This window comes from Podarcis filfolensis (assembly GCF_964270895.1).
Source record: "Podarcis filfolensis genome assembly, chromosome: 16".
Lineage (NCBI taxonomy): Eukaryota > Metazoa > Chordata > Lepidosauria > Squamata > Lacertidae > Podarcis > Podarcis filfolensis.
Window position 1 is genome coordinate 24399887 of NC_139620.1, and position 12956 is coordinate 24412842.

At 46.8% G+C, this 12956-nt stretch overlaps 1 protein-coding gene across 1 annotated transcript in view; it reads left to right on the plus strand.

Moving 5' to 3' along the window:
- Positions 1-5029, plus strand: part of PXMP2 (peroxisomal membrane protein 2) — an 11592-nt gene extending 6563 nt beyond the window's left edge. The window contains exons 3-5 of the mRNA XM_083590773.1: positions 406-568; positions 2731-2850; positions 4504-5029. Of these exons, the coding sequence (XP_083446899.1) occupies positions 406-568; positions 2731-2850; positions 4504-4572 (352 nt within the window). The 3' untranslated portion in view covers positions 4573-5029. The remainder of the gene's footprint in view (positions 1-405; positions 569-2730; positions 2851-4503) is intronic.
- Positions 5030-12956: the final 7927 nt, after the last annotated feature.

Consider the following 12956-nt stretch of genomic DNA (forward strand, 5'->3'; position numbering starts at 1 on the left):
GAGAGCGCTTAAAACATTTTTGGCTTAGGCCAGCTGACCCAGACATGTTGAAGGGACGCGTGTTTTATTCCTTGTTAGCTACTGTTGATTTTAATCACCCGCTGAATGCTTTTGAATTTCCGTTTTTTAAAAAAAGGTTTCTAACATCGGCTCAGAGGTTTTCTGACTACCAGGGTTGTGATGTAGTAAAATAATCTTGCGAAATAGTGAACAATCCCTTCTCCTCTTAGCAGCCAGGAGGTTGCATGATATCACAGCAGCTCAGCGAATGGGAGAAGCTTATAGGTTTTGTTGCTGGGGTTTAAACTGCCTGGAGCCGAGTTTTTACAGTTAAGCTGATATTTTTTGAAGAGGCAGAATGATGTCTGTATGAACAATGTACAATCTCCCTTCCTGCTTTTCCAGGTTTTTCTTCACTGGGCCACTGAGCCACTATTTCTACCTCTATTTGGAGCGATGGTTCCCATCGGATGTGCCTGTTTCCATCGCCAAGAGACTCCTGCTGGACCGGCTTGTGGTTGCCCCGGCCTTCCTAGCGCTTTACTACTTTGTCATGAACCTGCTGGAGGTACCGTATTTTTTGCTCCATAAGACGCACCTGACCATAAGACGCACCTATTTTTTAGAGGGGGAATGCAAGGAAAAAAATATTCTTTAAAGGGAGCGCTGAGCAGAGCCTGTATGCATCACAGGCTCTGCTCAGCACTTCCTTTCACGAGCCGCCTGGAGCGTGTGTGCGGCGCTTGCGGGCTTTCCCCCGAGGAGGGATAAGGGCAGCCCATCACTGATGAAGGCTCCTCCTGCCTTGAGGAGGCTTCGTGCAGTTAAGCCAGAAGCTAGAACAGCAAGACGGAGCACTGCGCAGCGATCCCTCTTGCTGTTCTGGCTTCTGGGACAGCTGCGCAGCCTGCATTCGCTCCATAAGATGCACACACATTTCCCTTTACTTTTTAGGAGGGAAAAAGTGCGTCTTATAGAGCAAAAAATACAGTATATCCCTGGGTCTGCCCTGTGATGGAAAGGCTTGTGCCCGTCAGTTGATGCTGAAATCAGGGTGGCGGTGATGGTGGCTGTATGTGGAGCAAGCTTTTCTCCTCTTCCTCAGGAGGGTAGTGAAGTGTAGATGGGTTCCCACGAGGCAAGACACAGTGATAACAGCAAGAACCTTTCTTGAATTAACAGAATTGGGCAACAGGCGCAAAGCAACTGCTTATATATGTTTCTGAAGGCCTGGGCCACTCCCACTCCCAACGTGATTGGCTGTCTAAACTTCCAAGCTGCGACTTGTGACTCAGAGTTTTAAGGGCCAATGGCAGAGGCCCAAATCCTGAAATGTTCTGTGATTGGATATCATGTATCGAATCAGAACACAGGGGCTCAGAATCCTTAGTCCAGACTCAAGCTCAGGCAAACACTGGCCACTGAATACATAACAGGTAGGACCCGAACCAAGGGCTTCAAGATACAAGAAAGGTGATTCCAACTAAATGCCAGGAAGAACTTTCAGACAGTAAGAGCTGTTTGACAGTGGAGTTTGTGGATTCTCATTCACTGGTGGTTTTAAAGCAGGGTCTGGGTAGCCACTTGTAATGCGATTAGCTGAGAGTCCTCCATTGCAGGGGGTTGGACTAGATGACCCTCAGGGTCCCTTCCAACTCTACAATTCTATGATTCTAAAAAGCGAATCCCTGAACAACGTAGGTCCAGGGTACCTCAGGGACCGGCTGAGCCCTTATATCCCAACTAGATCGCCGAGATAATCTGCAGGAGCACCACTGGTCATTCCTCAAGTAGCTAAGGCTCATTAGACAACAACAAGAAACAAACAAACAGCAGCAATAACCTTTAGTATCGTTGGTCCAGGCTTGTGGAATATCCTGCCAGTAGAGATTCAGCAGGCATCTTCTCTTAAACACCTGCTGCAGACTTTTCTGTTCTGTCAGGCTTACTATGCGAGCAATTAAGAACGCATCCTTCAGGCAACGGTGTCCGTTTTATGCGGTTTTAGTTTAGTTTATTATTGCTCTGTTTTTCTTTTAATGATATATCAGTATACACTTCTTTTTTTAAAAAAAGAAATAAATAAAATGTAAACGACTTGGTTTTTGCTGATAAAGTGGTGCTATAAACCTTGCTGAATAACTTGTGTGAATCCTGGGCCAGTTGTTTCTCTCTCTTGCCCTGAGCTGCCTCACAGGGCTGTTGTGAGGCTGGAATGGTAATAATAATAATAATAATAATAATAATATAATATATTGTTTATATCCCACCCATCTTGCTGGGTTTCCCCAGCCAGTCTGGGCAGCTCCCAACAGAATATTAAAAACACGAGAAAACATTAAAAACTTCCCTAAACAGGGCTGCCTTCAAATGTCCTCTAAAAGTCAGATAGTTGTTTATTTCCTTGACATCTGATGGGAGGGCGTTCCACAGGGCAGGCGCCACCACCAAGAAGGCCCTCTGCCTGGTTCCCTGTAACCTCACTTCTCGCAGGGAGGGAACCGGCAGAAGGCCGTCAGCTGGACCTCACTGTCCGGGTAGAACGATGGGGGTGGAGACGCTCCTTCAGGTAAACTGGGCCGAGGCCATTTAGGGCTTTAAAGGTCAGCACCAACCCTGGGATCTGGGTTGGCTGGGACTTGAACCACTGCAGAAAAGGTGCAGGACATCCCCCTGGTCCACCCCCCTCCCTCGAGGCCTCCTCTGGCTCAGTTTATCCGTGTCTTTCAGGGGAAGGATACCTCTGCTTTCGTCAAAAGGATGAAATCCAGCTACTGGACATCCCTCAAGATGAACTGGAAGGTGTGGACGCCGGTCCAGTTTATCAATCTGAACTATGTGCCTATGCAGGTGAGAGGACTCACTTTTCGGTCGGTGGGGGGCGGTTCCCACTCCATGGGGTGCTGAGCCGGCGGGGGGAGACCCACACAATTCCCTCCATGCGCCCCTGGGCATTCAGTCCTCGCATGCGTGTCTCCCAAGCGGTTTGGGGTGCATCCATGAAGGTATCAGTTCTCTTAGGGCTGGAATAACCGGGAGCTTCCAGACGCTGGACTCCAAATCCCATCAGCTCCAGCCAGCACGAAGGGCAGCCGGGAATGATGGGAGTTGGAGTCCACCGACACCTGGAAGGCCACAGGTTTCCCCCATCCCTGTATTAAGGCAGTCCTGAACTTATAGCTCATCTGGTGTTATGAAAGGTAGCCATGGCTGTAGCTCAACGAGAAGGCAACTTCCTTGTGCCAGCTTCAATCCTTAGCCTTGTGAGAGCCGCTGCCAGTCAGTGCAGACAGCGCTGTGGGAAATGGGCCAATGGCCAGTGGCCTGACTCGGTAAGTCAGCTTCCCGTGTCTTAAAGGGAATGGCTGTAGCTCAGTTGTAGAGCCGGGGCCGGCCCAGCCATGAGGCAAGGTGAGGAGACTGCCTCAGGCAGCAGAATCCACAAGTGCAGCAGATCCCAATGTAGATCTTTATCTCTCCCCTTGTTCCTGATGTAGAATCATAGAGCCATAGAATTTTTAGACTTCGGAGGGACCCTGAGGATCATCCAGTCCAGTGTTTCTCAAACTTTGTTGTTGGACTACAACTTCCATCATCCCTAGCTAGCAGGACCACTGGATAATACTACTACTACTACTACTAATAATAATTTATTTATACCCCGCCCATCTGGCTGAGTTTCCCCAGTCACCCTGGGCGGCTCCCAATCGAGTGTTAAAAACAATACAGCATTAAATATTAAAAACTTCCCTGAACAGGGCTGCCTTCAGATGTCTTTTAAAGATAGGATAGCTGCTTATTTCCTGAAGGGAAGGTGTTCCACAGGGCGGGCGCCACTACCAAGAAGGCCCTCTGTCTGGTTCCCTGTAACCTCACTTCTCGCGATGAGGGAACTGCCAGAAGGCCCTTGGCGCTGGATCTCAGTGCTGAACGATGGGGGTGGAGATGCTTCTTCAGGTATACTGGACCAAGGCTGTTTAGGTCAGCACCAACACTTTGAATTGTGCTGCATTCTGGATTAATTGCAGTTTCCGGGTCACCTTCAAAGGTAGCCTTACGTAGAGCGCATTGCAATAGTCCAAGCGGGAGATAACTAGAGCATGCACCACTCTGGCAAGACAGTCTGTGGGCAGGTAGGGTCTTAGCCTGGATGATGGGAGTTGTAGTCCAACAACAGCCGGAGACCCAAGTTTGGGAAACGCTGATCCTAGGCCAACCCCCTGCAGTGCAGGAATAGGCATCTGTTCCCCCACAGGGCTCAAACCTGCAACCTTGGCGTTATCAGCACCACGCTCTAACCCATGTAGATCTTCACCCACCCTTTCTTCCCTGCCAGGGAAGGGCTCCATTTTGTGGTTTGCCAGAATGCCTTGGGCTGGCCCTGGGTAGAGCCTCTGTTTTGCCTGCAGAAGATCCCGGGTTCAGTCCCCGACAGCACCTCCAGGGAGGTGAACGTGGTAGGTCAGAACTTAAATCCTAACTAAATTCCTCCCCTGAACACAGTTCCAGGTGCTGTTTGGGAACCTGGTGGCCCTCTTCTGGTTTGCCTACCTGGCCTCTGTGAAGAAGTGACCCTGCAGGAGCTGACGGTCGAAGAGGAAGCTGCCGTCCATGCTTGATAAAGTTGCCTGCCGGGGCAGGCAGCGGAGGACGAGGGACTGTGCTTAGAGAACTGATTTGCTGCCTGCCGTTGCAGAGTTACTGTCCGACACTCTTCTGCTCCTTGAGGAAAGCAGGGATGGGAATGGGATGAGCTGTGCCATCTTCCAGCTGGGTCCTTCTGGGCCCTGTCTCTTTAACAATCACATCTGGTACACTACATTTATTCATTTTGTTTCTCGTTTGTTAACGCTTAGTTTTTCTGGGGGGGACAGACAGCAGGCAATAACTCTTTTTTTTTTTTAATGGTGCTTTAATGGGAATGGTTTAAAAAATGTGTACTGGAATTGGGAAAACCAGCACAAGCCATTTTATGTGCGTGTTTTTAAAAGAAATAAAATTGAGAAGATTAATCTCTTAAACGATAAAAGGGGGAAATTACTGGTTTTGTTGAAGAGGTGAGATACCTGGCTAGGGGGTGGGGGGAAGGATGTGTGAAAAGGATTGCAAGCCTATTGTGAGCTGAAGGTGAGCCAGCAAAGTGAGGCAGCTGCAGAAAAGGCAAATGCAATTTTTAGGCTCCATTAACAGCAACCTCAGATATGCAGAAGGACACAACTTTGATGGCAAAAAGTGAGAAGGAATTAAAGAACCTCTTAATGAGGGTGAAAGAAGAGAGCGCAAAATATGGTCTGAAGCTCAACGTTAAAAAAAAACTAAGATCATGGCCACTGGTCCCATCACTTCCTGGCAAATAGAAGGGGAAGAAATGGAGGCAGTGAGGGATTTTACTTTCTTGGGCTCCATGATCACTACAGATCGTGACAGCAGTCACGAAATTAAGACGCCTGCTTCTTGGGAGAAAAGCAATGACAAACCTAGACAGCATCTTAAAAAGCAGAGACATCACCTTGCCAACGAAGGCCCGTATGGTTAAAGCTATGGTTTTCCCAGTAGTGATGTATGGAGGTGAGAGCTGGATCATAAAGAAGGCTGATCGCCGAAGAATTGATGCTTTTGAATAATGGTGCTGGAGGAGACTCTTGAGAGTCCCATGGACTGCAAGAAGATCAAACCTATCCATTCTTAAGGAAATCAGCCCTGAGTGCTCACTGGAAGGACAGATTCTGAAGCTGAGACTCCAATACTTTGGCCACCTCATGAGAAGAGGAGACTCCCTGGAAACTCCCTGATGTTGGGAAAGATGGAGGGCTCAAGGAGAAGGGGACGGCAGAGGACGAGATGGTTGGACAGTGTTCTCGAAGCTACCAGCATGAGTTTGACCAAACTGCGGGAGGCAGTGGAAGACAGGAGCGCCTGGCGTGCTCTGGTCCATGGGGTCATGAAGAGTCGGACACGACTTGCTTGACGTTTGGCTTCCGAAAATCATTTGAAAACCAGAAGACTCACTTCCGGGTTTCGATTGTTTGGGAGCTGATTTGTTTGGGAGCCAAGGCATTTGAGATCCAAGGTACGACTGAATAATAAGCAAAAGGAAAAAGAAAGATTAAAACACACATCAGCATTCTGCATGTCTGCATCATAAGCTAAATATTTTTAGCAGGTGCCAAAAAGAGCACAGGGAAGACCAGTGTGATTGTTATGGCTAGAGACCTGGGAGGCCATGCTGAAATCTCCACTCTGCCAAGAAGCTCCCTGGTTGAACTTGGGCCAGTTGCCATCTCTCAGCCTAGCCTACCTCTCAGGGCTTGTGGTGAGGCTAAAATGGGAAGGAGGAGCACCATGCTCCTTGGAGGAAAAGGTGTTGAACTAAATAAATAAAGGTGCCTGCCTGCCTGATGTCAATAGGCAGGGAGTTCCAAAGTTCACATGCTGCCAAACTAAAAGATTTTTTTCTTACAAATGTGGAAGCGCTATTACACGACACCTGTAACTATGCCAGTTCTGCTTATTTGCTGAATATATGCAAAATAGTAAGATTCTGCCTCTTAATGTTGCTTATTGAGCTGATTTTTTAAAAAATAAGCTATGTTAGGGTTTATAGAGAAAAATACAAAGCTTAATATCAAATATATTCCCCCCCTTTTTTATCCAAACTAAGACTTTGTTCTAAATACAAGCAAAGCATAAAGGGGGGAAAAGGGGAGAGGAGAAAGGAGTAGAAAACGGAAGAGTGAAATGAAGAAGAGTAGAAAAGAGGTTCAAAGAGAAAGATGGAATAAAATCCAGAAAGTAAAGAGCTTCCCATTCTTCATCGGTCCACTGTATATAAACAATATTCACTTCATCCTTGAGACTGTTTCTGGTGGGCTTCTCAGCTTCCCCAAATCTGCTTGCCATTTAACCCCCTGCTAGGCACAAATTAGGGACGCGGGTGACGCTGTGGGTTAAACCACAGAGCCTAGGACTTGCTGATCAGCAGGTCGGTGGTTCGAATCCCCGCGACGGGGTGAGCTCCCATTGCTCGGTCCCTGCTCCTGCCAACCTAGCAGTTCGAAAGCACGTCAAAGTGCAAGTAGATAAATAGGTACCACTCCGGCGGGAAGGTAAACGGCGTTTCCGTGCGCTGCTCTGGTTTGCCAGAAGCGGCTTAGTCATGCTGGTCACATGACCCAGAAGCTGTCTGCGGACAAATGCCGGCTCCCTCGGCCCATAGAGCGAGATGAGCGCCGTAACCCCAGAGTCGGTCACGACTGGACCTAATGGTCAGGGGTCCCTTTACCATTTTTAGGCACAAATTAAGGTCCTCCCCCTGCATCCCATTTTGGAACGAGAGCCAGTGGCTGGACCCAGTTGGTATTAAACACCCAATTGGTATTCTGCTGATCTGCAGGCTTCTTTCTTTCGCCAATGAAAGAAGCTTCACATTAAACTGCAACAGGATGGTGGTGGGGTCAGGGTTTGGAGGGACAGCAAGAATCTGGTTCCCCTATTAGCATGAAGGCAGATGCAACACCTGGGGAAGGTGTGTGTGGGGGGGTGCATTTCAGATGTTAGGAGAGAAGCAGGAACACTTTACTCCAGCCACTTTCCCCATGGCATGCAACGTTTTATAAAATTAAGTCAAAATATCCAGAAGCTGTGCCTCTTGTAAATTGGCCTTGTCACTTTCTCCGTTCCGTTGATTTGTACGTTGGTATGTAATACAGCAAAACATTACAATAGCGAAACAAAAAAATAATGCAAAACGCTCGAGTAATGCTGAGAGCATCTAAAAACATTTATAACACTGTCACAATATCTTCACAGCTAATAATCGCAAGTTTGCCAGTAGGGCTGGGAGATATATCAATATATCGTCCAAAATCAGTTTGAAATCCATGTTGCGTTACCAGTTTCATAATTTTTGGCTCGAATCGTGGGTGCGTGCTATGCAAAAATCACAATGTGGGGAAAACCATGAAGCCACCTAATGCCTCAACGTAGCTCCATCCATATTTCAGACATTGTGATATATCAGTATATCACAATGTTTAGCTGGCGATATGATGTTGAAAACCGAATATTGCCTGGCCCTGGTTGCCAGGAACGGTATCTTTATATCAGTGCAGGTAAGAAAAATCTACAATACTGTCTGGCTTGCCTGGTGCTCTTGCATGGAATGTGTCCTTTTAAAATGCATCTGTGGGTTATTTGTGGGGCCTGCCTGGTGTGCATAGTGTGCATAGGAATTCGTTCATTCCCCACCCCCCAATATAGTCCAATATAGGTCTGAGGGACAGTGGACCGACCCCTGCCTAAGAGGTAAACATGTAAAGGTAAAGGGACCCCTGACCATTAGGTTGAGTCATGGCCGACTCTGGGGTTGCAGCGCTCATCTCGCTCTATAGGCCGAGGGAGCTGGCATACAGCTTCCGGGTCATGTGGCCAGCATGATTAAGCTGCTTCTGGCGAACCAGAGCAGCGCACGGAAACGCCGTTTACCTTCCCACCGGAGTGGTACCTATTTATCTACTTGCACTTTGACAAGCTTTCGAACTGCTAGGTTGGCAGGAGCAGGGACCGAAGAACAGGAGCTCACCCCGTCGCAGGGATTCGAACTGCTGACCTTCTGATCGGCAAGTCCTAGGCTCTGATTCAACCCACAGTGCCACCCGTGACCCTGCCTAAGAGGTAGGCACAGGCAAATTGGTGGCCACTCTGTGCCTCTCTTCTCTGTGATGAGGCTGCCTTATTCTGTTATGGGTCTGCAGAGCTCATGCTCTCGCTGCTGGATCGGATCCAGATCGACACAAAGAAGGGGAGCAATATTTTGCCCATGGCCTTTGGAGGAAAAGGCCTGTTGCTCAGCTCTACCACCAGGTGTCAACCTTGCTCCACTTAAAGGCCAGCAAAGAGTTTCTAAGGGTTCGGCAGCAAAACTCTGCTTCTCCAGAAAGCAACCACGGTGGCACATCCTATTTATTTAGGAACTTAAAAGGATTTCCTGCAGCAGGGCATGGTGTGAGGAACGAGGGTGCAACTGAGGGACTGCGTGGGCCAGGAACCATGAAAGGGTTAATAAAATTTAGCATTGATATAACTGTTTCCAAGCGTGCAATAGGTGTCGTTCAAATACAACAGCCTTGTAAGGTAGGCCAGTATTATCCTCATTGTTGCAGATGGAGGGCTGATAAGAGAAGTCTTCATAGTTAGAGGATGCATTCAGACGGAGACCTCCTGATCAGTGCTTCCAAGTTTCAAAGCCAGTGTGGTTCATATCTAACCCCCTGTCCAGTGGGAGAAGGCCAGCAGCCCAGCCGTGGCTTGGCTCATTTGCTTGAGTGACCTGGAGCAAATACTCTGCAGGCGCCTTAAGAGGAACCACCTATTCTGGGCTTGTGGTGTGGCTTGGTGATGGTAAGGAAGCCTTTTAATGTGTAATGCTTTATTGTGTATTTATATCTGTTGGAAGCCGCTAATAATAATAATAATAATAATAATAATAATAATAATAATAATGGTACCATCACGGGGGGCTGCCTGATTGGCACTGACTCGTGACAGGGCCTTTTGGGTGGTGGCTCCCCAGCTGTGGAATGCCCACTCTAGAGAAGCGTGTCTGTCTTTGTCTTTTGTTGATTTCCAGGAGGAATTCCTGTTCACCTAGGTTCATTTGGTGCCTGGAGAATACTGTTCCTGCAAGCCCTGGGATCACTGGGTTGAAGGATGTTTTAAGTTCTTTTTCATTGCTAATAATAATAATAATATTTATACCCCACCCATTGGGCTGGGTTGTCCCAGATACTCTTTTAGACCCTTTTAAGTAAGCCGTGGTTAACAATTTCATTGGCCTGCATCCCAACTGAGTTACTTTCAGAGAAGACCCACTGAAACGCCCATGGATTTCAAGGAGTCAACTCTATGAGTCTGACTTAGAGACAAACCCACAATATTGATACGGCCGTTGAGAGCTAGATGTCGAGGCGCAGCGAAGAAAAGAATGAATAATGAAATGAATGGTTTGGATTGGAATAATCCTCTTTGCGTCATCGACAGAAAGCACTGTTTACTTTCCAAGTCATCGATTTCTCTGCCTGTGGCTCATGCATGTAACACGAGCTTATCAGCCGCAGCAGCTGAATGGAACTAGCATGTGAGAAGCAGGATAACTCTGAATAGCAAACACTTTGGAGATTGGGTCCTGGGGGAAGGCTATAGCTAGAGCATGAGCTTTCCATGCAGAAAGCCTGAGGTTGAACTCCCAGCATCTGCAGGTAGGGCTGGGTCCTGGGAGGGAGCACTGCCTGAAACCTTGGAGAGCTGCTGCCGGTTGGTGCAGACAATACTGACCTGAAACAACAACAAACCTCTAGTTACGTGAAACATATTCAATAAACATACAAGATGTAACCGGCTGTATGTTTGAATAAATAAGGTATACTATCCATTGTATTAAATTGTAGATTTCAACAGAAGTAGCTCATAAAGTTTAATGAAAAAAGCAGAAGACCCTATTCCACCTGTCTGTTCAGACTACTATGCTATAAGATCCACTGTCCTGTGATATCATACAGTAGTACCTCGGGTTAAGTACTTAATTTGTTCTGGAGGTCGTTCTTAACCTGTAACTGTTCTTAACCTGAAGCACCACTTTAGCTAATGGGGCCTCCTGCTGCCACCGCACCGCCAGAGCACGATTTTTGTTCTCATCCTGAAGCAAAGTTCTTAACCTGAGGTACTATTTCTAGGTTAGCGGAGTCTGTAACCTGAAGCACATGTAACCTGAAGAGTATGTAACCCGAGGTACCACTGTATATGAGTTTGTACTACTGATGAAGCCCGGGACGGCGAAACAGGGCTAATATTCCTGAAATCCTTGTCTTAGACTCTCTGAAAGGATTCTGTGGAACTGTATCAACCTTTCATGTGGATTATTGGACTCTATGGACAGGTGGAATAGACACTTACACATATATGGACCTTATACATGAACTGATTAGAGAATGAACTGATCCACTGGGTCTTCTGCTTTTTTTCATTGAACTTTATGAGCTACTTCTGTTGAAATCTACAATTTAATACAATGGATAGTATACCTTATTTATTCAAACGTATAGCCGGTTACGTCTTGTGTGTTTATTAAATTATAGACAATACTGACCTGGACAGGCCAATGGTCTGACTTGGTAGAAGCCATGTTTGAAATTAGCCAGGCGCCAGGCACATCCTATAGAATTCTATGTTTTACCCGCACAACCAGAATGACTTTCTGTAACCAAAATGCTTTTTCTGTGCAGCCTGAGCAGGAGCAGTCAGCGTTAAGAAAAAGAGGTTAGAATGGACCAAGATATATGTGGACTGTCCCTGGATCAAGCAACTTTTCTTCTTTAGGTTTTTAAATTAGCTTAAGGTTGTCATCTGAACTAGCCAGATGTTTAACTGAGAATCAATAGCAGTCCATCATTTGAAAAATAAGACTTTAGAGCTTTCTTACACCCAATTGGCAAATACGGTCAAACCTCGGATCCTGAACACCTGTTTCGGAACGCTTTGGCTCCCAAATGCCGAAAACCCAGAAGTAAATGCTCCGGTTTTTGAACGTTTTTTTGGAAGCCGAATGTCTGACGCAGCTTCCGTTGAATGCAGGAAGCTCCTGCAACCAATCGGAAACTGCTACAGTGGTATCTCGGGTTAAGTACTTAATTCATTCCGGAGGTCCGTTCTTAACCTGAAACTGTTCTTAACCTGAAACACCACTTTAGCTAATGGGGCCTCCCGCTGATGCTGCGCTGCTGGAACACGATTTCTGTTCTCATCCTGAAGCAATGTTCTTAACCCAAGGTACTATTTCTGGGTTAGCGGAGTCTGTAACCTGAAGCGTATGTAACCTGAAGCGTATGTAACCCAAGGTACCACTGTATTTGGTTGTCAAACCTTTTGGAAGCTGAATGGGCTTCCAGAATGGATTATGTTTAACAACTGAGGTTTGCCTGTAGACATTCTGTTTTGGCAACCGTAACCTTGGTTTAAGGAGCCATTTGGTGTGTCGCTTATCTATCTTGAGTTTCTAACACTGGGTAGAAGGCAGCTTTCTATCTTCCTAAATAGGCGGTGTGAGAGAGGCAGAAAGGGGGACTCCCTTCATTGCAGGGAGGAAGCAGAAGGCAGAACCACAGTCAGAAACTGAAAAGTTGGAGCTTGATATTGCTTTGGATAAATTTGCAGCCGGGACAGATCTTGAACTGGGAGCCTGGGTGTTGCTAATCACATGCTCCACCCCTCCCCAGCCGCTGCAGTTTTAAAGCAAGATATTTTGGGCTGCACAGATGCTGATTCCAATGCTCAAATCTTTAAAGCTTATCAAAAACCTACTCTCTGTCCCCCCCACCCGCTTTCCCCTCCCTAGTTTGGAGCCCTGAACATTCTTAACCACCAAGATCTTCTTATGTATAATAAACACAAAAAGGTCTCTCTTCCCAGATTTCCTGCTAAACCCAGAGATGATTATAAGCTAAATCCCTTGCATATGGTGCCGTACTTTGCTAAAAAGTTGCAGCGCTGCCTTAGGCAGATTAACCCCTTCCCGGCACCTTTGTCAGGCCAGACTTATCACAATAACATCTCCAAGGAGGACAAAGGCCTCTCGTGGGATGAGGGCCAAGGTCAGAACCAGGCGGCTGTTCTACCTGCATGGAAAGCTGTGTGTTTGTCAAGCAGATGAAGCGAATGTCCTATTGGCCATAGAATTCAGCTTCCAGAGAATCTACCGTTTCCTGGATTTAAACTACTGTGCAAGTTTCTAGTCCCCATTCCTGGGAAAATACACTTGAAAATACACAGTGGGCAGTCCTGCTGAAATTTCTAGTGTATCTTAAATTTGTATTTAGATAGATAGATAGATAGATAGATGGTAGATAGATAGATAGATAGATAGATAGATAGATAGATAGATAGATAGACAGACAGTATTGGCC